Source organism: Plectropomus leopardus, chromosome 6 (genome assembly GCF_008729295.1).
Source record: "Plectropomus leopardus isolate mb chromosome 6, YSFRI_Pleo_2.0, whole genome shotgun sequence".
NCBI lineage: Eukaryota > Metazoa > Chordata > Actinopteri > Perciformes > Serranidae > Plectropomus > Plectropomus leopardus.
Genome location: NC_056468.1, coordinates 22,936,718 through 22,961,635, shown reverse-complemented (window position 1 = coordinate 22,961,635; position 24,918 = coordinate 22,936,718). Strand labels below are relative to the sequence as shown.

Sequence of the window (24,918 nt, the reverse complement as noted above, 5' to 3'; positions counted from 1 at the left end):
CTCTGTCCAAAGGTGACAAAACTTGCCTACCAGTACAAACAAGACTCCAGACCAAGAAATAGTATGGCACATAATCCACAACTTGTTGTTTTTATACTCCACTTTTGATAACAATTAGTTATTGACATTATTTGGCTTCAGAGCCCAGAGCTCCTCCTGGAAGCCCGTCAGACTGAGGCAAATATGTCTCTTGTCTTGAGTCTTCTCACTGGGTAAGAAAGGCAACAGGTTTATTTCCCAAAATATTGATCTATTCCCTTAATATTACAGATGTAAGCAGCTGATATATCGGCACCACTGAAAACTCAAAGAATGGAACAAAGAAAAAAATAATTTTACTATTTCAAACCACAACAAAACTTAGAGATGAACATTTAAAAGAATCATAGCAAAGAAAAACCTACTACATTAAAGAATGAGTAAAGACTTAGCTGCATAACCCAGTTAGTGGAGCTTTGGCAACCATCAGCAGATTTGACAACAATTTCCAGAGTTATGTCCTCTTTCTCTGTCTGACATTACTCTTTCCTAATGGAAATGTTTCCACAACTGCTCAATCATAATCCTCCCATTCTGTAAATACTACATCAGTTCTTCCCACTCTGTCACTCTTCCTTGTACTCCCTTTCATGAACCTTTTCCCTTTTCTCTGCTCCTTTCGAGTTAGTCCACAACCATGGGAACTTTCAGTAGGAGGAGGAGGAGGAAGAGGGGGGGGGAGCATGAGAGGCACATGATTGGCCGAGAGGCAGGAAACACTCTGACATGATTGGCTGTGATCCTGGGAGCTGTGAGCAGAGTTCCCTCCTTATTCCAGAGAGCATCAGTGAGCAGCGGAGTGGGACTTGCTGTGTTAGAGATGCACACCAGATACTTTTGTTTGTTTTGGTTTCTCTGATTGGGACTCTCAGAGAGCAGAGGACACTGTACGATAGCCAGGAGTGGATAAATAACCTCTTTCTGGAACTTTCTCAAAAAGATATAAAGTAAGTTTTTATTTTACCCTGTTTTCCTATCTGTCACTCCTCTGTAGTGATAACTCTAACTGTAGAACAGCAGCTCCTCTTGCTAAAGACTTACTATTGAAGCAAAAGTGACATCACATAAGAAGTAACACGTCAGTCATTGTAATGACATTAGCACAAATTTGATACAGTGACAACAAATGTACACACAGAGACATTATCAAATCATAAACTCTAAATCACTGCTCAAATTCTTATTTTAGAAGTTACATGTGCAAGTATGTTCAAATGGCATGAGCCTGAGTGTTTGTGTACACATGCACAGGCATGCATGCACTAGATGTAGACATGCACTGGATTACTGAGAGTATGTACTTACATTCTGTGTCTTTGAAGGATGTAGCCTTGTGCTGTAGGGCAAGGGACGGTGCAGTGCGACTTCACGGTGAACAACCTCATCTGCAAACTTGTCACCGCAATGCTTCGCATTGACAGAGGAGCTCAAGGACTCCCCTCCCAAAATCTCCTGGTGTGACTTTCAGGCTGCAGGGTGGTGGTGGCGGTAGTCGGCTATAAATAGGCCTGCTCCAAATTGTGCTGCAGTCACACATAAATTCAGAGGGAACAAGGAATGACACAGTCATTGTTTGTATTTGAGTCGGGAGCACTTTGATCCTCTCAGCTACTACAAGAAATATCGTCTGACTCCAGTATAAACACAGAGTAAAACCTAATAAAGTGAGATAAGGCAGAGATGGCAGACAGCACGTGTCTGTGTGTTTGTTTGAGTGAAAAGTGTTAGCATGTGTCAGAGTTTTCTTGTTAGACTGCCACATGGGGCAGAGCGATACTCGGCACCTCCCCACAAAAGTGATCATCTCTGCTGCTCTGTCAAACAACAACTGCCTTGATTACCACAAAAACTTATCACTTACTTAACAAAGCAGCTTGCTATAGCATAAGGCGGACGACTTTGCGAATTGCGCTCCATACAAGGAGTGGAGCTTTGTCTTGTTATGATGTATACTCACTTGTATGAACACAGGAAGGGTGAGTTTAAAATGTTACATCACATCCCTAGATATAAATTAGACCCAGGAGGATTTAATGTTGAGCCAGATGACCAGCAAACAAACATATGGACCTAGTTATGTTTCACATCCCAGCCCGCCTCTCAGAGGTGGAGACCATGACTCAAATGCTATTTTGTGTTTGTTTCATTGAAACGCCATGAAAGTTCTTCACTTTGTTTTAGTTTGAGGCAATCCAAAGACATAAAGTTAAAAGTTGTGCCAATGACATCAAGTCCAAACAGGCTGCTGTCTCAAGCCTTTTGTTGCCTCAAAGCAGGGGACTCAGCCTGCTGTGTCTAATATCTACCTGTCTGTCAGCCTGCTTGTCTCAGGGCTCCTTTATTACAGTGTAGAACACAGGCAGCCTTGTGTTGTACCTGACCTCTACTATGCAAATATATATTGTCAGACTGCCAACCAGCGCTGCACTCCACCTCCAAGTGGATGAGTCCGCGAGATGAGAGCTGAACACTGAGTCCATTGTTTCACCTGTGCATCACCTGAGATAGAGGCTGTCGTCACAAGCTGAGACTCTGAACTATACGACAAGAATGTCTGCGCTCTCGTCCTCGGTTCAAGTTCTGTGATGAAGCACCTGCCACACAGAGATCAGACCAAGTTAGATGAGGCTGAAAAATAAATAGCCGCACCAAGTCAACAATGACAGTAAAACGACACAGCCTCAGAGAATACTATTATGGAGCACACATTAAATGTTTAATTCCTAACCTCTGTTTGTATTGTTATTGTCTTGTTGCCCTAGGTCTGTTTTTGAATGAGTGTTGTTGCTTGCCAGTGTGAGTGAATGGGAGCACAGAGTAATGAGCTTGGCTAGATGTACTCTGTGTGTGTGTGTGTGTGTGTGTGTGTGTGTGCGTGTGTGCGTGTGTGCGTGCGTGTGTGTGTGTGTACTGTACAGAGACAAAAAGCATCTGTGCTGCTCCTGATGTCTTAGTATCAGTCTTCTAAGGAGAGATCTCTGCAGCTGTGTGTGCACGCTCTGAAGGTCCGGCTATAATGATGATCATCTGTAAAACCTATATTTAAAGGGATACTCTGCCAATTTTCAACCAGCTTTGGATCCTAACAATTGTGTGTTATGAACCATTGTAAACCTTTTTATATCTTGGCAGCGTCGAGATCTCCCTGCTCATCTGTCAACTTAACAGGAAGTGGTTACTATTAGAGGTGTAACGATCCATTGATTTGCATCAATACATTGATTAAATAAGCAATGATGATGTAACAGTGTGTAAGCATCGATTCATATCATCCTCTTTCAGGCGTGCCCTTATTTTGAAATTAGCGTGATGATGGCGAGCAGCCAAGAGAAAGATGATGAGGATAGCGCTGTTTACTTGGTAATAAATCATCAGTGTGGACATGTTTTGTTTTTGAGAAACTGCTAGTCAAAAGACAGTGCACTTCATATGTTAACGAAAGTCGTACTGAGGAAGCATGATGTACCTGCCGGGCCACTTCACGTTACTGAAAAAACGAGCATGTAGACTGAAAGTTATCTGTTCTGTTTGGAGGTGCAGGGACTTAAACCAGCGGTGAGTAAGTCAAAGCAACCCTAACCCTAACCTTATTGAGATTTACTTTAGTGAAAAGATCTTGTTGTTAATCCAGGTTTTTAGGATGTTGAGAGAAGTTTGTCGTCAAGTCAGTCAGACCTGAAGTTTAAGGAAAAAAGATCATGGTTGAATAAAAATTAAAACATTTTTTCGAGAGAGTGTTTTCAAACAGAATGAACCAGTTTTAATCATTTCCAATTATGTATAGTTGTTATTAGCTTTTTTGGCCAAAAGCAAAGAAAGGGGTGGCAGTTTCTCCTGTAACCGACTGTGTTATATGAGCCGATAATATCGGCCCATATAGATTGCAGGCCCCTAAATTGAATTAAATCGAAATTGTATCGTGGTAGACTTTGTGATATCAGCAAATAACATATTGTCCAAAGTATCGATATAGTATAATATCGTGATGAAACCAGTGATTTACACCCCTGGTTACTATGCTGTTTCCTGTATTCTAAAAATGGAGGCTGAAAAAAACAAAGCAGTACTGATAAAATATGAACCAAAATTCCTTGCCTGTGTCAAAATCATAGACTCCATATGGTAATGGACATAGCTCCATAACGTCACCTATTGGTTTGCTACAATCTGTTGCTCAAAGTGGCCCATCCTTAATTGTGTATAACTTATAGCCTTGATAAAATGTAAATGGGTGGGTTATAAAATGTTAGCCTCCGTACAGTTGATATGAAGGTGAGAATTACCTTCATATCAACTTTTCTCTCTGTTTTCCATGCCCATTCAGCACAAATTTCAGTTTGACTCTCTACTGCATACATGGCCCAGTTTTATGTGAGGACCCTCTTTCTTTATATCAGTAAAATGATTCTTTAACATGGGGGGCTATTGGGATTGACCCTTTCATGGATTCAGCCTCATGTGGCCATTCAGGGAACTGCAGGTTTTGGCACTTTGCCGTTGGCTTCATTCTTCAGCCCTTGAGGTTGCTGCTTGGTCAAAAAGGACAATCTTGCCTTATGTCAGCCACAAGCGGGACTCTTTATTGGTCCAGTGTGGCCCAGTGTAATTTGGTAGTTTTCAAATCTCTTGACACAAAGGGAATAGCACAGTACTTTTCCTCTGTTATCTCTGGTCATGTTGCACCAATTTCAAAAACATTTGTTTTTTTCTACTGCATAGACAGCCCAGTTTTATGAACAGACCATTTTTTCAGAAGTGAAATACTTCTTTAAAGTGACAATGTAGACCATAGTGTTTGTATTCAGATGGCTCTGTTAGCTGAAGCAGCTATGAGTGACATAGTGAGTGATGTAGCTTTTATGAGTTTCCAGAGGTGATGGGTCAGGGGTCAACAGTGGTGGACTGCCGTGTTTGGTGCCAACACAGTCAAATGTCAGAGGTTTCCCTGAGCCAGTCATGGCATTTTATAAGTGGGAGCTAACGGAAAATTATATAATTTGCTTCCCAAAGCAAATTCATTACTGTAATAAAGGCAGTGTTTGTTTTCCTCTGTTCTTTTGGCAAGGGGAAGTATGCAAAAGTCCTCTAAAGCTCTTGTGCAGAGGCACTGCAATATACATACAGACACACAGGCATGCACACACAAACACATATAAGCAAGCAATGCCAAGAGCATTTAAGTATGTTTTATTGGAAACTCTGTTCCCATAACAATGAGCAGGAAAGTCTCTTAGGGCTTTTAGAGGCCAATCTGGGACTTTGCTGGTCTATCGTGCTTCAGTTACATTTACTGGGCAGCTTGATTGATTGTAAAAGTGCAGTCCTTTTAAAGACGGGCTTGAAAGGTATTTCCGTCAATTACTTTTACATGTGTTTTTAAGTGACAGGAAACAGGTTTTTGGACTCAAGAATGGTTTGTTGCTTAGGTAAAAGATGTTCCCGGCCGCCAGATGTTTGGCCGCAATGTGACAAATGTGCTGTTTGATATTAAATCCAAGGTTTTTGACTTTTGAACTTAAAATGGAGTCTGTTCGCTTTGCACGTCCTTAAAAGGCAGCGCCATAGGCATGCCTTGAGAACATCCCATGACACATAATGACTTAAACAGACATGTCCATAACAGCATGCAGGAAAAGAGAAGATAAATACATATCTCCGACCTTTTCTTCCTTTGTGTCTTTCTCCCTCTCTCTGTAGTAGAGCCCAATAAACACTGACCTTCAGCACAGCTGGTTGGTATCTATAGGGAGCCAAAACACGTCTTACTATGAAGCCACGGTCATGGTCAGCAGTGGGTTCAGATATAACCTTTAACTGATGTCATGTACACCATTATAAGCAGGGACTGACGAAACAGATGACGGAGATCTCTGCCTATGCAGCAGCATCTGTGTGTGATGACTTTGTTACGTTAGGCAGGAAGAATGACCTCCAAGGGACATGAGAGAGGAGAAGAAGAAGAGAGAAACAGCTGGGGTCTCAAGTTCACATGTACTTCCCTTTCTCCCTGTTACTATGGAAGTCCTGTCATTGTTTTGTCAGCTTTTTTAAATAAATTGCAGCAGCTTACACTACTTTTACAGACACACAGCAAGTGGTCTAAGATCAGCCCTGGCCTGGATTGTGGAGGGAATAGATGGGGGGGTTGCTTGATAATGTCTCCAGAGAGTGATGGTATGCGCTGGTCATCTTTTGGTCATCTCTCACACGGCACATCCTGGTGCTTTATTTAACGAATACGAGATACTTTGTTTTCCTGCGCTGCAGTAAAACTTTCCGTAAACAAGTGTTAAGATTTTCTATCTTTAGACTGGGTCGGGGCAATGTTGCTCTGAAAAACATAAGATGTAGAGAGAGGAGAAAAGAGAGAAAACCCAAATCTTTTGTTTGTCACCGGAGTGAACAGGACAGTATCAAATGCAAAATTTGAAATTTACACCACTTGCAATAGTTTGAGAGTTTTGCAAGTTAAAATCGGCACTAAATGACTGTTCCAGCCCCACCGCAGCGTCTCCAACAGAATTAAGCAACGGGATAGTGTTGCACTGTAACGTATCAACTTGTGTCTCACTGAGAAGTGATTGCGCTGCTTGGAGTAAGCACACACCACAGAGTAATTGGAGTTAAGTGGCTTTGACAGCTAGTGTTTGTGCAAGGAAGGGATGAATAAACATAAGGGGTGGCACGTGGATTTTTAAATTTTTTTCCCCCTGCAACAGGGCCAGAAAGGAGTTGCTTTGGCTTACACCTGATATTTGAATTGAGCCTCACTTTCTTTTGAATGATACCCACACATTGCATATGCTTTCCTGCCAGTTGACAAGACTTCCATTAAAACAAGGGCATTCGGTCAGGTGTCCTACATTATTTGTCAGGTCATGGTCCTGATAAGAGCCCTGCTTGGTGTAGGACACTGTAAATGGAGTAAAGCCAACGGGCTAACATTTAGATCAGGCTTTGCTTGCACCACTACCCGCACATGTAAAACACTCTACTGCAGCTATAGACTGTGCAAATAATGATCGCAGCTATGGTGACGTCACCCATTGATATGTGGACTGCCACTTTGAAGCCTTGACTTCAGTGCTTTGGCTGTCGCCAACATTGTTTTTTTGGGCCAGAAGTGACCATATTTGAAGGAGAGGGTGGAGGAGCAAGGGCTAGATCTCACTGAGAACTAGGGGACACTACCAGCAGACAGCCTGTTGGGATGAACTTACGTGTGTTTTTTTGTTTATTTGCACCTTTTAGATGCCTGTGTGTCCCTTTTATCATCTCTGATATTCAGTGTTTTGGTAGATCCATATAATGCACAGCAGCAGGTGGAGCTCTCCGTGAGTTCTTTTTTCCTCTGCAGCACTTTCTCACTCATGGGATAATTGATCAGTCGATCCTTTCACAGCTGATCAGAACTAATCAATGGATGAGAGGAGCTGTTTGAAGATGTTTGTCAGTGAAAGCAAAGTTTTTGACTCTCAATGCACCATAAATTACCAAAAAGTGTATATATATATATAATATATATATATATATATATATATATATGTGTGTGTGTGTGTGTGTGTGTGTGTGTGTGTATATATATATATATATATATATATATATGTGTGTGTGTGTGTGTGTGTGTGTGTGTATATATATATATATATATATATATATATATATATATATTCCAATGGGGTGTTCAATAACCAGTCCAGCTCCAAAAATCTGGATGTGGAAGCAGATGATTGAGTTGTTGGCAGCCTTCCACAAATAAGTGAATGTAAATGTGTGAGTTAGAAAAAAATCATCACAGGGACAATTGGATGTTGAAATGAGCTATGGAGACAGAAACCATTTTTTTTTTTGTGTCAGGCTGTAAAAATGTTTATTTCCGCTCAAAACTCAGGCATTTTAATACGGGGGACTTACTCTGTTTTTGTGGCACTTCGGCACTGGCTTCATTTTTCAGCCTGGGAGGTTGCTGCTTGTCCGCAACACAAATCCAATGCACATTTTGCAATAAGGCGGTCATTAAAAATACCCCACTCTTTTACTCTGCCAAACTGACTTGGCAACAGTCAGATTATGTTGCATCAGGACAGTTTTTGGAAACATAATCGTGTTTTTCATTGTACTTTCCACTGTAGCTGCACTGAATTATGTTATCCCTGAATTAGGGTGGAGTACATGCTCCCAAAAAACCAGCATGTATCCAACATGTGTCTGCCTACATCAATAGGCAAAAGTGTTTGTAGCTGTTACGAGCTGCCACACTTTAAGGGGGGCTGAAAAGCCCGCTCTCATTAAAAGGGACAAGATGTTTGAATTGTTTAAATAAGGGTATAACACTGTGTTATGCTGCTGGTCTGCAGCTGACTAAAGGACTGTCATTTTATTTTGAGTACTGAGATTGAGAAAAACTTGTCCGTCACAGTGCTGTGGAATTCATTTACGTAACTATTTTCTCTTCCCATCAGCTTCTTGGGAAACGCAACACAGCTTACATCACATTGTCACATTCACATTATCCACGCAGGCTTCATATTTCTCTAATGATCAGAGAGGTATTTTATCTTAAAATCAACAGATAAGTGTGACAGCTTGCATTATCTTTTACGGGTCTTTTACAGGGGTGTCCAAACTTTTTTGAATGAGGTCCAGATTGGATCATGTGAAAATACCTGTTTTTCACATCTTATAAGATTCAAGATTCAGTGTATTTGTCATTTTTCCTTATTTATCACATACCAACATATGCAAACAAAAAGACAAAATGCTATTTGCCCATACCAGCACAATGGAAAAGAAATGTTACACGGTGTATCTAGAAACATAATGTTAAAAACAACCCTACTAAAACTAGATCTAAAACTTAGGAATAAATAAAAGTACAGAAGCAGCATACATTTCAGCACAGACATTCAAGTATTTAAATTTGAAGGTATTACATATTTTAAGTGCTCTGTGTATCACATAAGTTTTAAAAACAAACAACAAAACATACAAAATGAGAGAATGCAACAGTTTAATCTTTTAGTCAAAAAATATTTGATTTGGCCCCCGCTGTCGACTTTATGCTTCTTTGCTGTGGCCATGTCTGCTACCTAACAGTAAAAGTCAGCTGTAAGGTAACGGTTTTGTTTCGTCCAGCTTTGCCTGTGTAGTTTCTACTTGCTGCATGTACTTTATGATGGTTCTGCCGTCTTGAGGTGAAAAATGCAAAGTGAACTTGCTTGATAAACCAATAATTTGTGGTGGGTCACATATTTGGAACAACACATGCTGTACGCCATTTAAAACTGGTCCACGGGCCACAATCGGCCCCTAGGACAGGCTTTGGACACACCTGTTTTCCACCATCATAACATCTAATCTGCTGAACTTCTTGGTTTATGCTGCGGCTACATTCGCTGCACTTATTGCCAAATTTAAGCTTATATGTGCTGAAGGTCATCTTACTTATGTTATCTCATAAGAGGATGCATATGAGGTGGAAATCTGTCTTTAGATGGTATGTAATTTGTAATTAATTGTAATATTTGATTGATTGTTGTTCAGCCCTAGATGAAGACCTTAGGGTCAAAACCGGTCAGTGTTTTAATAGGTACAAGGTACATTTATTAAACTTAATTCAAGTGATTTTTTTCCTGCTCCACATTCTGTTTTCATACATCCACATAATTGGCTGACTGAAATAGTTTGACATAAATTAGGCATGATTCACTCGCTATCAAAATGTTTTGAACACAGTCCTTAATGAATGAGACATCATCTCCACTGGAAGCACACCACATAATCTTGTTGTCGCAACACTACAGTCCCAATAATAGCTCATCATCACTTACAGATGTCTGAAAGTCTCATCATATTATTATCCTCCTCATAATCCCATTTATCTGTTATTCATCCATACATGGACGTGAGATGGGTCCTCACTGAGCACAGATGCACAAAATGTTCCCTTGAAATGAGTTTGTCCTCTTCCTGGTCTCATTTGTCTGCTGGTTCAAACTGGATAAATGCTCTGTGTAGTAACGCGTCACTCTCTGTTTTGCTCTCTCACTCCTACTGTCTGTTTCTCTCACAACAGTGGGTGGAAGAGCATTCGGTGGAGTCGCAGGGTCTAATTCCATGTGACCATCTAAGGATGTTGGCTCACAGGCCTCGGGCAGACCTAAATTAATCGCATATCTCATAACATGTTGATATGTAGCATAGAGATGTGTGTGCACTCGGCTCTGTCTCATAAATCAGTCAAACAAATGATCAAGTTATACAGAAGCAATGTTTAAAACAATGAAGCGAATATAATTTAATGGATACAGTAGATGTATTATTTTACTGAACGTATGTACAGTATGAGTGAAGTTTCCACTGAAATGAGCTTTTGTGAAGTTCATATAGATTATATACCTATAGTTTAAATAGTTGAGGGCAATCAAGAGTTTGTGATAAATCTGTTCTGCCATTTTTCTTCAAGTCATCAAGACCACACTGACTACCCACTAATTAATGGGGAATTTTTCCTCTGGATGAGGTAGTTGGATAAGCATATCTGCTGGAAAATATTTGGTTTTACGGTTGTCTGTTATTACGTAGACAAAATGCCAACATTTCTCTGCGGTTTGATGCCGTTTCAAACTGGCAAATGATCATCGCAGGGGTTCACTGGAGAAATCAGCCCTGCCCTCCTTGTATTTCTGCCACCGGAAATGTTTTTATGAAAACAAGATTACAGATATGTAATCAGCTTTCTGGCTCTCTGCATATAATCCGAAGCCAAACTAAGCCTCAGAGGGTGGGCCTTCTTTACATAACATGAGGAGAAATGAGAAACAACATATCACCTCTGAGCAGCAGAGTTTTGGCAGTCCTTTCTTTAGCTGATTGGTTTGTCCGCTTTGCTTACCTCAACCCAATCTAACAGTCATACAACCTGCCCAGGGGAGGGAGCTCCTCCACTGGCAAAAACATTCACGACACGCAACATCAGTGCTCTGAGTCATATGTTTCAGGACAGCTCAGCTGATTTTAATCGCCCTCTGTACATTTGTGCTTGAATACAGTTCTGTTGAGCGGAGTTTGCGTGGGAGTTATATGATCTCCAGTCTAATGCAAATGTTATGTTATGTAGCCGTGGTTTTGTTTTGCATATGCGAAAGTGCTCGTTTCTAAAACTCAGGGCTGGAGTCAGGAGCAGACTTTGAAGGTAGCATTGTTATCATCTGAGGGTATAAAGGGGACAAAAAAGCCCCAATTAAGATACTGTTCTGCCCTCTATGGAGGACAAAAAAGTTTCAATAAATAAATAAATCTGATAATAAATAAATACAGGAATAAATAAATAAATAGATAAATGTAAAAAATAAATACAAGAGTAAAGATAAATATGGAAATAACACATATATATATATATATATATATATATATATATCCAGGATTTTAGGACATTAGGGACAAGCGTTATTTTTATATTGTTTTTGGCGCTTTATGTATAGTACAAGAACAATTCCCAGAATCACTTTATTTTTTATTGTGACTTAGAAAATGGTTGGGGGGCCACCTGGCAACCTATGGGGGACCAGATTTGGTCCGCAGGCCGTAAGTTGAGTATCACAGCCATAGTGCATAAAAGGGCACAAAATTGAGCTTGTTTATCAAAAAGCTTTGAATAAGAGACAAAAACATTGGCATATGTGCCTAAAGAATAACTCAATACTACCCACAAACATCTTTTTCTGCCCCCCCCCCATTTAAGACAGTCTAGAAATGAGCTGCCACTGCGGATAATTCAGCTTCTTGTCAAAACCTAAATGAAGTTATCAGAGAAAAAGGGCAAGCACATGTTTGTAGCTGCCCATCTGTGATGAGTCAAGCATTGACATGTTAAACTGCTTCATTCAGTGTTGTTTTTTTTTTGTTTGTTTGTTTCAAACCAGTTTTAATCACGGGGTTCATTTGTTTTTGAGAGGAAGAGACCTATGTGGATAATTCGGCTCCAGGTTAAAATTTCCTGAACGATAAACACTGAAGAAATTCTAACCGGGGGATGTTACAGATGTTTGCAATCTGCAATCCTCACTGCTACATGCCACTCACTCCACCTAAATCTTCCTTTAAAATGGAGAAGATGAAGATGTATGGATGTGGTTATATACGTAGCTAAATATAATAGGCCAGTGTTCAGCATTTAGAGTGATTATATAACACTTTGAAAAAAAGTCTGGCTGCTCTTCCATGTGCATTCACATGGAAGAAACTCTGCCTTTCAAAATACTGTGGGAGAGAAAAGGTGTAACACCAACACAGCAGACACGTTCGCAAAAGCTGGAGTGGTTGTGCCAAGGGAAAATTCGTGTCATGCCTTGGGTAAAAATGTTCTAATGTGCTTGGATACAGTGTCAGGGTTTTTTTCTCTGCGTGTGTGTGTGTGTTTGTGCGTGTGCGAACCTCTCACATTAGGACTGTGTGTCGTGAGCGTCACGATAAGCAACAATACATTGGAAGCAAAAACTTTGGCCTGGATTGTTAGATGATGACATTTCAGCACAATCATAATGTCAACCCCTGTACATAAATGCATCAGGCTTTTGCATCTGTGTTTAGTTTGGTGTATTTTTCCAAGCGTATGTATGGAAAAAGGATGGCGAGGCATCCAGTATTAATTACGCTGCCAGTCATTCTCTAACTAGCCAGGTCATTAGAGGGGCAGAAACCACTTGGACTGGGTTTGCCACCTTGGCATTAAAGCGGCATGGCTGTGTTCAGTCAGTCATCAGTGTCCCATATTGAATCACGTCTGTTGAGAGAGATGGAGGCTGAGATTCGCCTCACCAGTGCGTGCCTGCTGTTTTCTGCTGGGCTGTACAGATAGGAGTGAGTCATTCCCAGCTCTGCAGGGCCTACCTCTGCCTTTGGCCTGTGATGTCATTGGGCTGAGTGTGAGAGCAGCGGGATCATAGACAATGTCTCTTGTGTGAGAGTGGGATTGAAGAGGCTTTCAGTTCAGGACAAAATGAGAAACATACCAGAAATTCTTAAAATTGTGCAATTTTATAACATCAGTGGATTCAAAACAACAATATATATTCTGTTGCATGTTTTTTTATGATACAGAGGACAGCAAAGGTCTCAAGAGAGAGGAGTGAGACATGCAGGCAGAAGCTCTCTGGGGACCTCTGCTGGCACTTTAAAGCAAAGCAGCACACTGTTTTCATGCATATACTCAGATACATTAAATAATATTAATGGTGTTTTTTAATGTTATTTTTGCAGAATGCGCACTGTCATTCTGCTGTTTCTGCAAAACACACACAGATGTGGGTTGTCGTAGAGGCTGGCTTTGTAATTCCCTTTTCACTTCCCTTTCTTTAGTTTAACTGGTCCACAGTGAGCTAAAAACTGGTGCTGATACAAAGGCTTCCTTAATTATGCGTCAGCAATAAGAAGAAAGAAGTAATACAGTCTTGATGGCCCCAGATAACAGTCTGTTTTCTCCATTAAGCCCCTAATCTGGCTCTTTGAACACATCACAGTTAGATATAGAGAAAAAGAGATTTAGTCCATATCTGTAAATATGTGAGTGTAACAATATGATGGGCTGATATCGACCTTATATTGAGGCAGCATAAACAGATTTTTGGAGGGGCCACTTTGGGGAAGGAGTTGGCAAACGTGTGCGCCGCTATGTTCACTAACTTTGTCTGTCAGCCGTTTGATGTTGTGGAGTTAGTGTTAGGGGATTATCTGAGCTTTTTATCTTAAAAAAAGCTGTCTCTTGTGGCTAGAAATAAGGTTTATATGGAAGATTTAAACAAACAGTAAAGCTGGAGACTGTAAACCAAAATAGCGAGCTGAAGTAATCCCGCCATTCATTGACATTATACTTTTTTGATCTTAAAATTAACATGAACAAATACTTAAACTTAAACATGTATTAGGTTATGAAAATGATACTTTAAGGGGGTACTTCAGTGATTTAGTATTGCAGTTCCATTACATTTAGGGACTTACAAGAGTCAGATTTAAAATAAATAAATAAATAATTCAAATAAATAAAAAGTGTCTTTTATTAGATCCCTCCTGCCTGCACCTGGTAAAACTCAAAGTCAATCAAAGCTCCCTTCAGAGCCACAATATATATCTTAAAAATGTTTTCACAGTGACGAAGATCATTGCTTTAAAAGGCATTCAATTAATTAGAGATGAGGCCTTAAGTGATAGAAAAATGTCTGAAATCCGCTTTTCAAAAGTCTTAATATTAATATTATTGATAATGATAATACTACTAATAATTATAACACTCAACACTCATATTTTGTTTGGGACCTGGATTTTTAAAGCAGAGGGTCCACTGTCTGCTGGCCAGCTGTCACTGTACCCTGGATGACACGTGAAGAACATGAAGAAAATTGGCTAACCATAATTTCATGTCATAGCTGAAACCAGAACAAGGCAATAAATACGACGCTCTGTGTATTTTATGCAAAATGTTTTCAAACTTGCCAAAATAGGAATAAAAACAGAGTGCAGGGTGAGAAACACGATATCGTCAAGAAAACCTCCAGCAATTTATGTTCTACCCTTTTCTGCCATGAGACAACATGTAACATGTTTTATGTTACCATAAACATTTGGGCAAATTTTGTTTTTTTTCCCCTTAAGTTTGCTCACTGTAAAATCAGTCTTTTCCAAGTGGCATTTAAGCCTTTAAACATCCTAAATCTATCTTGCCTTTAGCTGTAGGAACCCTGTCATGTGTAAAATACTGTGGGTGGATTGACCTTGAACAGAGCGATTTAATAAGAAAGGTTATAGCTTTATTAGCTGTGATAAATTAATTTTAGGATGAAGAGGCAAAATCTAAAATATGAAAGCTTGAAGGACTTGGTAACCCTCAGGATGTCACAGATTGCCCCATCCTGAGTATTTTTTCATAGTTGCAGGAAGAGGTGGTGAAATTGAAATTGGACAGCAAGTGCAGCCTTTGTTGGTGAGTCCATAATGCCGCTCACTTCTTGCACATGCAAACAACATGTAATTTAACCACATTCATAAAATGAGAAATCAGTAGAGCTGCGTGATAAATAGATTAATTAGTTGTCAACTATTATATTAACCGACAACTAATTTTAAAATCAATTTATCAGTGTAAGTAAAAAAAGTGAAAAATCTACCTAAATGCAGATATTTCTCGATTCTTTACTCCTCTTTGACGCCAAAAAACTAAACTAAGCTGGGTGGAAGGCATCTCAGTTAGTGGAGACAGAGAGCTTTTCTCTGTTGCAGCTCCCATCAGCCTGATGACCCAGACACATGTTTTACATAAAATGCTGCCAGGTGCAGCTTCACAACAATTCCTGCAGCGCTCAGCAGAGGGTTTGAGTTAAAACGAATAAACAAAAGGCGCACAGCAGTTGAACTGACTGATCAAAATAATTCTTTTTGTTTTTTTGTACCAGCTCTGTAGGCTCCCTCATTCAATTATGTGTGTCCACATTTGTTGTGCACTTTAAAATCTGACGTGTTGAATTTATTTTAAAATAATCAAGGAAACCTATTGCCTTGAAAATTTAAGTAACTAAAACTACAACAAAATATAGAATTATTAAATTGACTTGAAATTTAGTTATATACTTAAATTTGTGATACTTTTTGCAACTTAAAAATGAGAAGTTAAGTTGAATCAATAGTTTTATCAACTTCAGTAAACCAAGTTTATCTGTATTCTGCAGGTTGCAAACTAGTCAAGTCATATTTGTATTTTCTTAGACATGATAAGAAAACTGAAATCACTGAGCTCCTAACTTCATCATTAAGTCCTGTTTTTCATAATCAAGTTAAGTCACACTAACTTGGTTTACTGAAGTTGCTAACACTTAAGAAGTTTAAGGTAATTCCGCTTGGATTTGTAAATTGCAACAACTTCACAAAGTGAAGTACAGCAGTATTTTGAGTAACTTAACAATTACATATAAAGTAAATGTAAATTAAGATTACTAGTAATATTAAATTTCCAACATTATTTTAGGTCCAAGATCAACTTGTCAGATTTTACAACATACCATAAAACATATGTTAGTCTTTCTTAAACAGAGGCTCAGGGGCCTCAGTTGGTGCAGAATTGGTATATTTTGTTTAGATTTGTCATCTTTTTTAAAAATCCAAGAAAGGTGTTCCCTCGTTTAAGCGGTGAATGATCCAACACATTCACCGAAGAACCTGGAATGAAAATCACTCCAATCAGAGAGACTTTCACTGAATGCACAGTTTTAAAAATACTCCCACATCTCGTGACCTCAATTTCACAGCACGAAAAGCATAGCAATAACAATATGTGACTCATATTTGGGTCTGCCAGACAATAGGTGGAATATAAGACAATTATATTCAAGGAGCTGGAGGTCTGAGAGCTAATTTACATTTCAAGTAAACGTTATTGTATTTCCATCTCAGGTCCACTTGCTGTGAAATTGTTTTGAGCTGCTACAAAGGGCTCATCACTGTCAACAAAGAGCTACGAGAATGAATGGAAAGGAAATTGAGCTGTTTTTTGCCAGATATGGCAACAGACACTTTCATTTATCCATACTTGAGAGTGAAGCTCCTGCATATGATCAAGTGTACGGTGTTGAAGTATAGAAAGGACCAATCATAATCCCTCCTGAAATAGAGAGTCTGAGCCGAGTGACACGCACATCTGTCATGTGCAGGTTATGTTCAGGTATGTGTGTGTGTGTGCGAGTGTGCACGTTTGAGTTGCCTTTGAGTTTTAGTGCGTGTGATTTTATTTAAGGACTGGTTTGATCGTAGCTGAGTTATGTGATGTATGGATTGAGGGATTGCGGTGACAGTTAATGGTAGTCCTCAGTGTAAAGGACAGGACAAGGTCGACAAAGAAGCACAGCGAGGATCTGATCGTCGCAAGGGAAGTCTCTCCACATGAGACAGTATCCTTTAAGTTATTTGTATCATGTTTTTTAAGTGCAGCACCACTTGGAGGAGCCACTGCTATGTTTCGGCTCACTGAGTGTCTGAGTCTGCTGCTCAACACTGATGCTTATTCTGTATTCATTTATTCCTGCCTACAGGAACCCATCTTACTTCAAAAGTGGTTCAGCAGTGATCTTAAAGCCGCAATCAGTGACCAAAACACAATTAGTAAATCAATAAGATAATAATTTGCGCTGCCGTCTGTAGATAAGTGGAGGAACTCCACGAGGTGGAGAAATCCACTTCATTCAATGTCTTCGAAATGAGACTGATTGGATGGTACATGGTGAGCTTTAGTAAGCATCAAACAAGTGTCGCTGCCTATTTGCTCTGAAAACTCTGTGATGTAGCATATAATGGGTTAGAATTTATTTTAATTTGAAGATGGGGCTTTGCAGTAGCTTTGACTGATTTGTTTATTGATTGCTTCATTTTATGATTTATCATGCGAGATCTACTATTGCGGTTTCTTCCAGTGGCTTTTCTCCACAATATTAGCTCGACAAATTTAGCAATACATGATTAATATGGTCCATGCGGAACTGCCTTCAAAGAGAATAAAAGTGACCGACTATTTCAACAAAGCCACGGCGCCTGTTCATCTCAGCTGATTGAATGGCTACAATAAAAGGCTGAGATACTTTTTGAGCGATTATTCAATAACCAGCTGTGGGAGCTCAACAAGAAAAAGGAGACGTTTCACACAGTAGCTGAAATTTAGAGCACATTAGTCAGCCCTGACCTTCTGCCGCTGTGTGAGGAGAAACCATACCTCAGCTCAATTTTAGCTCACTCCCCTAATGTGATCACACGGGATAAACTCTCATCGCTCTCCTAAAGATGGCAGGAAGTTAATTGAAAAAGCCAACAGAGGATGTATCAAAGGGACAGGGGAAGAAATAGCAACCTGCGGAGGGCAGTTTTCATATCTGGATCTTTCTGGTGAAACCTCACGTAACTAATGCCTGAGCCTAGACAGCAATCAACCCCCTGCGGTTGCACTGTAGGCACACGCCCCGCAACACTGAGCCATCACACACACTGAGACACACAAATGACAAGAGCTTCCTCCTGCAAAACAAAAAAAGACAAGCTCAGTTTGCTTATATGCACAAACACCAGTGTTGCTGACTGGCAGGTCTTACAAGCACCAGTGAGACCAGTAAATTGCCACTGAAGTGTTGCCATGTCTGAAAGAAAAGAGTGCCACGTGAGTTATTCAGTCTAAAAATGTATGTGTGTCACGGAGGGCGCACACGTGCATGAACAGTCCTCACAGCTCAGTTCAGATGACTGTGGTGGTGAAGATTTAGAAAGATTTGTCTGCCGTTTTAATTGAGAATTTGCATGAAAATACTTTTATCCTCTTAGTGCATCTCTCTGAAGCGTGTATAACAAGGTAAATAATACTGACTGGCTGAGATCAAGAGTGTGATGACGTTTATTCATGTATTTCTCCCCTCAGTGTTCTTTGTATCTGCGCCATGTCTCCTGCTGATTCAGTTTTTGCTAAATTAGCCTTGTGCTCTCAAGGCTGAAATCCACATTATTTTTGAGAATCATCATATTTGGGCTCTGGGCCCACCCTGAAGAGACAGCGGGAGATGGAAAGAAGGAGAGTTTATTTCAGTCATTTTAACAGCTCCTTCAAGCCATGACAGACCTTTAGCTGACTTAGAGCTAGTGGGGATCATCTGCAAAGTCGATCATGATGACACTGTGAATTTTTATAAGTGGCCGTTACTGACACAACATTGTGCACTGTGTTCTTGACAGTTGCAAGAGGTCAACTGCATCACCACGTTTAGGAAAGCTCATGTCATTCTGTGTGTTAATTAGAGTTTTCTCAGCCTGTGTTGAGCTCTGTGCACAAGCAGAGAGGTTGTTCTCAAAACTACAGTCTGGACAAATTCAAAATAATTGAATAGGTTTTCCTGGCAGGCGCCGATACAATAGAGGTGCAACTGTGTAGGATGTGTCAAGCACAACATAGCGGTAAAAAGCTTTGCAGACAGCTTAATCATGAGGACTTACATCATTATAACACTTAATGACTGCGGAGGGACGGTAAAATGTGAGACGCCAAGAAATGTTAAAATTTAAAGTTTCATTGTTAAGGGATTTTGGTGGCTGCATTGAGAGAAAAATCAGTTCTTTTCTGAGCCTGTGACTGTGGTTAAGCATAATGGTTCCTAGCAGTTTAACACTTGCAGAGATAGCTGATATATGAGCATAGGTCAAGGCTGTGGTTTGTCCGGAGGTTATTTTGTGCTCTGTGTTCATGGTTATCTGCCTGATGTGCAGATTACACTCTGCTGTTGTAACAAACCCTGCTGCAATTTATTTACAGTGCTGTAAAAATACAGCCAAATTCCAACAGCAATGTAAAGTTTTTTTTAAAATACAGCAAAGCACTGTAATTCTCACTGCTTTTTGGACCCAGTATTAGACTGTCACCTCAAATTTTACTGTAGAATACTGTTAGAAATTTAACTGTAATATGCTGTCAAAGAAATTTATGCTATTGACACTGTAAAATAACAGTAGGATGCTGGTAGCTACATGTAATACGGCCAAATTCTGGCACATTTGTCTCATAATACAGTTAAACTGCTCATCTTGATGCTTTTTGTAGCCAAAATTACTCTGTGCACCCCAAATTCTACTGTACAATACTGTTATAAATTTAATGGTAAGATACTGTTGAAGTAATTTACAGTATTGAAACTGTAAAGTAACAGTAAACTACTGGCAAATACGGCTGCCGGTAGTATACCGTAATTTTAAAGGAAAATTTGATACAGCGTAGACAAGGATATTTTTCCATTGGCTTGTCGTGATCATTTGGTGCGTCCCTCAGTCTCAATGGCACCGTTCTCACCAGCCCAAATGAACAAACCTGAAGGTGTAAATACTTGCAATGCAAACATGATCGGTGTGAAAGAATTTTCCCTGTGGGATCCCCCTTTGATCAACAGCAGGGAGGAGCTAAGTATACTAAGAAACTGACAACAAGGAATGCAGGCGCTATTAATCCCAATGTGTGTATTTTATATGTGCGTGTTTGGTGCAGTGCATATAATCTGGTCTCTATGTACATAGTGCTCTTTCAAAGCAATTTAATTTTGCCAAAGGCAACATCGTGCAAAGCCTGTGCACCATGACCCATCCTCCTCTCCTCTCCTCTACTCTCCTCTAGTCTCGTCTCCTCTCCTCTCCTCTCCTCTCCTCTCCTCTAGTCTCGTCTCCTCTCCTCTCCTCTCCTCTCCTCTCCTCTCCTCTCCTCTCCTCTCCTCTCATCGAATGAATTTTTCTGTCTGGGGTAGTTACCTGGCTGTCCTGTCACTCCACATCTATTTAGTGGCGATGGGCCTGAGCTGGAGGATTGGAGTAGAGGATAATGTGTTACCCATTTGGCTGATCTCTCATTCAAAGTACATCCAGTAATGTTGATGAGTCCTGGTGGACAGGGATAAAGTGGTGTCGGTGTTGTTTCCAAGCTTGTTGACCATGTAACTGCAGGCTTGTGCGGTAAATGGCACATGGCATGCAAGTATATGTGTTGCTTTTGGAATAGGCTCATAAAAATGAGTTATAGGCCTGGGTATCACTAATATGGAGCACAAACAACCAAAAAATAGTTGCTGTTCTAGGGGATATGCATTATTCAGGGACTGCATACATGCAGTCACACAAAACGTGATCGAAATATACAGAGAGTACACAGCAGGAGTTGTTATAAAAAAAGCAAGACTTAAATGAGGAGTACTGAATTGTGTTCTTACTTTGCTGATACTTCTCGCCGGTCGGTAACAACACGACAAACTCAGACGTGACAGAAATGCCAAAACACAAATAGACTGTCTGTATATGCTTCTATAAAACCACACCAGAATTTGATTATTTACTTTTTGATGTTCTACAGGATTTTCCGCATGTGTCTAAACACTTGACACGCTATGAACTGTTGTGGACATCCAGCTCAGCCCAGTTTGTTTTGGTGTGTTTGTGTGAGAGAGACAGTGAAACAAAGAGAGAGAAGACAGAGACAGGCAGGTGTAGGCTCGCGCGTTATTAGGCCAGGTAAACAGAACAGGGTTGTGTAACTCTGGCTGATAATTCACTGACCTTTACCTTTTACACTCTAATGCATTCTAATAGGCCAGAAGATCCCAGCATGGCTCCTTTCTCACTCACACACACACACACACACGAACTCACGAGTACATGGTTGTCAAGGAGATCAAAGCTTTCATATTCTTGAGCCACAAAACCCCTGGGAGGTGGTGTAAACTTACCTCAGCCTGTCAGGATAGAGCTGTCTAGCCTGAAAACAATAAATAACAAATTTCAAAACTATGTACACTGCATATAAATTCTTCACAGATTTGTACAATCTGTGTTTTTTCATTTCGTTAACACTTAACAAACATGACATAACCTAGCTCAATTTTTAAAAAGAATCCATCTTAGTGTTTGATTTACTTTTAAAGTTCACAATGTGAACATTTTTGGGGATTAGTTGAGATGAGCTGCCTCTTCACAAATGTTTTCTTTTTTTGCTGACTCCGCTTTCCGATGAACTTTGTATGACTGAAGCCTGCCTGTTTTCAGAGGTGGCCCGCACCATGCAAAAGAATGACCGGTCCGGGAACGACAGCCAGCGGGACAGCGTAAGTGAACTCCAACTTTGTCTTCCTGCATTTATATCCAAGGTGTCTGCAGGTAATTAAAAAGTATTAAAATGTCCTAAATTCAACATTATAAATATTAGGCTTCAACAGTCATTAAATAGTTTTAAATTTGATACATTTTTATCTAATTAATTCATCCATCTTTTGAATTTGTTTAGTCAAAATGAGTCGAGGTATTTTGTGTCAAAGTCCACATTTCACATTTTACTTTATACTTGGCAAAATGATGAGTAATCTAACGCACTCTCATAGCCATAGTCTTACACAAATCCTGCCTCAACATAGGACCATATATTACTTACCTTTATCTTACCTGCAATGCTTGGATAAAAAAAAAAGATGGTTTGTCCAAAAATCTGTTTTAAATGTGTTCAAAAACGGTCTTAAAAAGAGAGTCTGATAACTGCAGACACCCTGGTATAACTTTATATCTTTTCCCTCTACATCCTTTTTTCTTTCATCTTTACATTACTCTTTACTTTGTTTTACTTCTTCATATGGAAAACCCATTTTTATGTCTTGATTGTACAACATTATAGATGTAGCCCCATCATGTAAGTGTCTGGGATAATGTCCATTTAGTGGATGTCCCCAATGAGAATGATGTATCTGACATTTTTAGGTTCCATGAATGTTAAGTTGTAACAGTTGATTACAGAGCTACTTCACAAAATCTTGTAATTCTCAAGCTCAGTCCATAGACTGCACAAAAATAGAAAAGGTGAATAACATAGCGCTACTTCTGTACATGATACATGTACAATAAAATCACGAACCTCCTCTATTATTTCTTTCTTTAAATGAGTAGATAATTCCGTTTAGTCTTAGCAAAAAATGTACACACATGCATACGTGACAACAAATGATTTGAATGATTTCATCTTTCATATAAATGTCCACTACTTGTAATTTCCTTTCATCGCATATCTCCTACATCACCCATCCCCCACTACAGTTACACCACCATCAACATCTAACCGACAGTATCTGGTTTCTCACACTATGCTGTTGGAGTTGTGTACAAGCTGTTCATCACCCACCACTATCCATCTGGATATAGGCAGTTTCCTGGAAATCCTAACAAACAACCAGAGAGGTCAGAGAGGATGTCTTCAACTAGAGATGGAGCTCGGATAGAGCAGCGGCAGACACTATCAGGCTTATCCCCCCCCGTGCATGAATAAGATATTCAATCATACCCCTCGGTTGTTGACCTTGAGTTGAAGTGCAAACGTAAGGCCAGTGTGCAAGTCTTTCAAATTGGCTGACATCAGAGAGGAAATAGACTGAGTATGCAGATGGAGCATTTCCTCTGCAAAAACTCTCGTGGGAATATCAGCCAAAATATAAATGACAGATCTGAAAAGAGAGAGAGAGCGAAAAACTGTTTCCTCTGCTGCTGTAAATTTGCCACATGGTCCACATTTCTGTGTGAATCATAGTGAAAGATGAGACAGAAATGTCAAAGTGGCCATTAGAGCCCGGGGCTGAGTTTCCCACACATTCCCACATCATCTTGGCGTGTATAGAAACCATATTACCAGTTCTCCAGTTCAAATGCTCATTGCTGTAGCTCCATACTGCACCCAGGGTTCCCACGGTCATGGAAAATCTGGCGAAGTCATAGAATTTCATATTCACATTTTCCATGCCTGGAGAAATAATGGAATTAGTAAAAATTATTGAAAGTTTTGAAAAAACTCATGGAACTTTGTTGTGTGCAATGAAATTGTTACAGTAACCTCCCTAATGTAAGATAATGTCAAATTTATTTTCTGTATCTGTTACTGCAGTACTCAGCATATCGCAAAACATTTAGAATAACGACATTGTATGGAGAACTAAGTATCATGACAATATTGTATCGGTTGTCTCTGGTGATTCCCACCCTTACTGTTGATGTCATGTAGCTCTAATATATATAGCCATTTGACAACATTTTGTTTACCATCACGTGTATTTCTTTATTTTGTCCCTGTATTCATGAGTGCCAGCTAGCTGAAATTAAATTTGAAGAATTTCAGTCTCATATGTTTAAACAATGCTGGGCAAGTTAGGCAGGAGAAAAAAACATTATGGGTCCTTGAAAATTCATGGAAAAGTTTTAGAATTTTGTCCATGAAAATGGACCCTGCACAACAGTGTTGCAGTAAACAGCATGTGCTTTACTTGATGCTGATGAACTCTTTGTATCTCCTGTGGGGAAACACTAAAGCCAGAGGTCACCAATAAAAAACAAACACCGAAAGACAAATTGCTCAAACTGATGCATAACATTACACTAAAACAAAAAAAAAACATAGTAGACCCACTTGCACAATATTAAAAAGAGCATTAAAAAAAACAACAGCTGCAGGAACAAATGACCTTTGGAAAAAATGGAATAAAACCACTACTGGTGGAACTAAAACTGATTGATGATTCACATTTTCTGTCGTTGACGAGGCAATGAATTTTAAAATTACGCAACTGCACTTCGCTAAAAACATATCTCAGGGAAAAATCATTGAATTTTTCATGTTTGCTCCCTTTGTTGGCAGTTGGAAGTGGGAGTGAGCCGGATTTGTTACCGAGCAGCAGCGAGAGATTCAGCGATGCGAGCAATAATTCATGTCTGATGCACCTGTGATTAATGCCTTCGTCAATTAAGACAGAGTGAGGAGAGCAGGGCAAAGGGGCAGAGAGAAGACACAAGTGTTGCGAGAGACATGGGTGGGACATTGAGAGAGGACAGGTAATTAGAGAGATGAGATGAGAGGTGGGGTGGGCGAGGTTAAGACATGAAGTGAGCGTGAAAAACAAACTGAGAGCAGCAGAGATCTTCCCTCATCATCCCGAGGGGCATATTGAGGTAGAGCAGGGACACAGGCTGCTCTGATGAATACGTTTCGCCAGGCTCTGGGGGGCTGTCCAATCAGGCAGCACCATTGATGAATAGTCATGAGTCACCTTATCAGCGTCACCATGGTTACGCAGATGTGACTGTGGCCCTGTAAATGTGATGAGGGAATAGAAATGGGCCAAACGCCGCTCCGTCTTCTTCCCGCGCACATCTTGATCGCCAATTAGAGCCCAGCAGGGGCGCACCCAGGCCGTGTGTTTTGGCGTCTCTGGCCTCGAGGATGAGGAGAGCGGGTTTTGAATGAGGTAGATGGACAGGGGGAAGATGATAATGAGAGGTTTAATGCATGGGAAGAGTGCAAAGCAG

At 40.0% G+C, this 24,918-nt stretch overlaps 1 protein-coding gene across 1 annotated transcript in view; it reads left to right on the top strand.

The window, feature by feature from the left end:
* Nucleotides 1–914: 914 nt before the first annotated feature.
* The window catches only part of pde4d (phosphodiesterase 4D, cAMP-specific), a 228,454-nt gene continuing 204,450 nt past the window's right edge, over nt 915–24,918 (top strand). The window contains exons 1-2 of the mRNA XM_042487565.1: nt 915–986; nt 21,631–21,689. Of these exons, the coding sequence (XP_042343499.1) occupies nt 21,645–21,689 (45 nt within the window). The 5' untranslated portion in view covers nt 915–986; nt 21,631–21,644. The remainder of the gene's footprint in view (nt 987–21,630; nt 21,690–24,918) is intronic.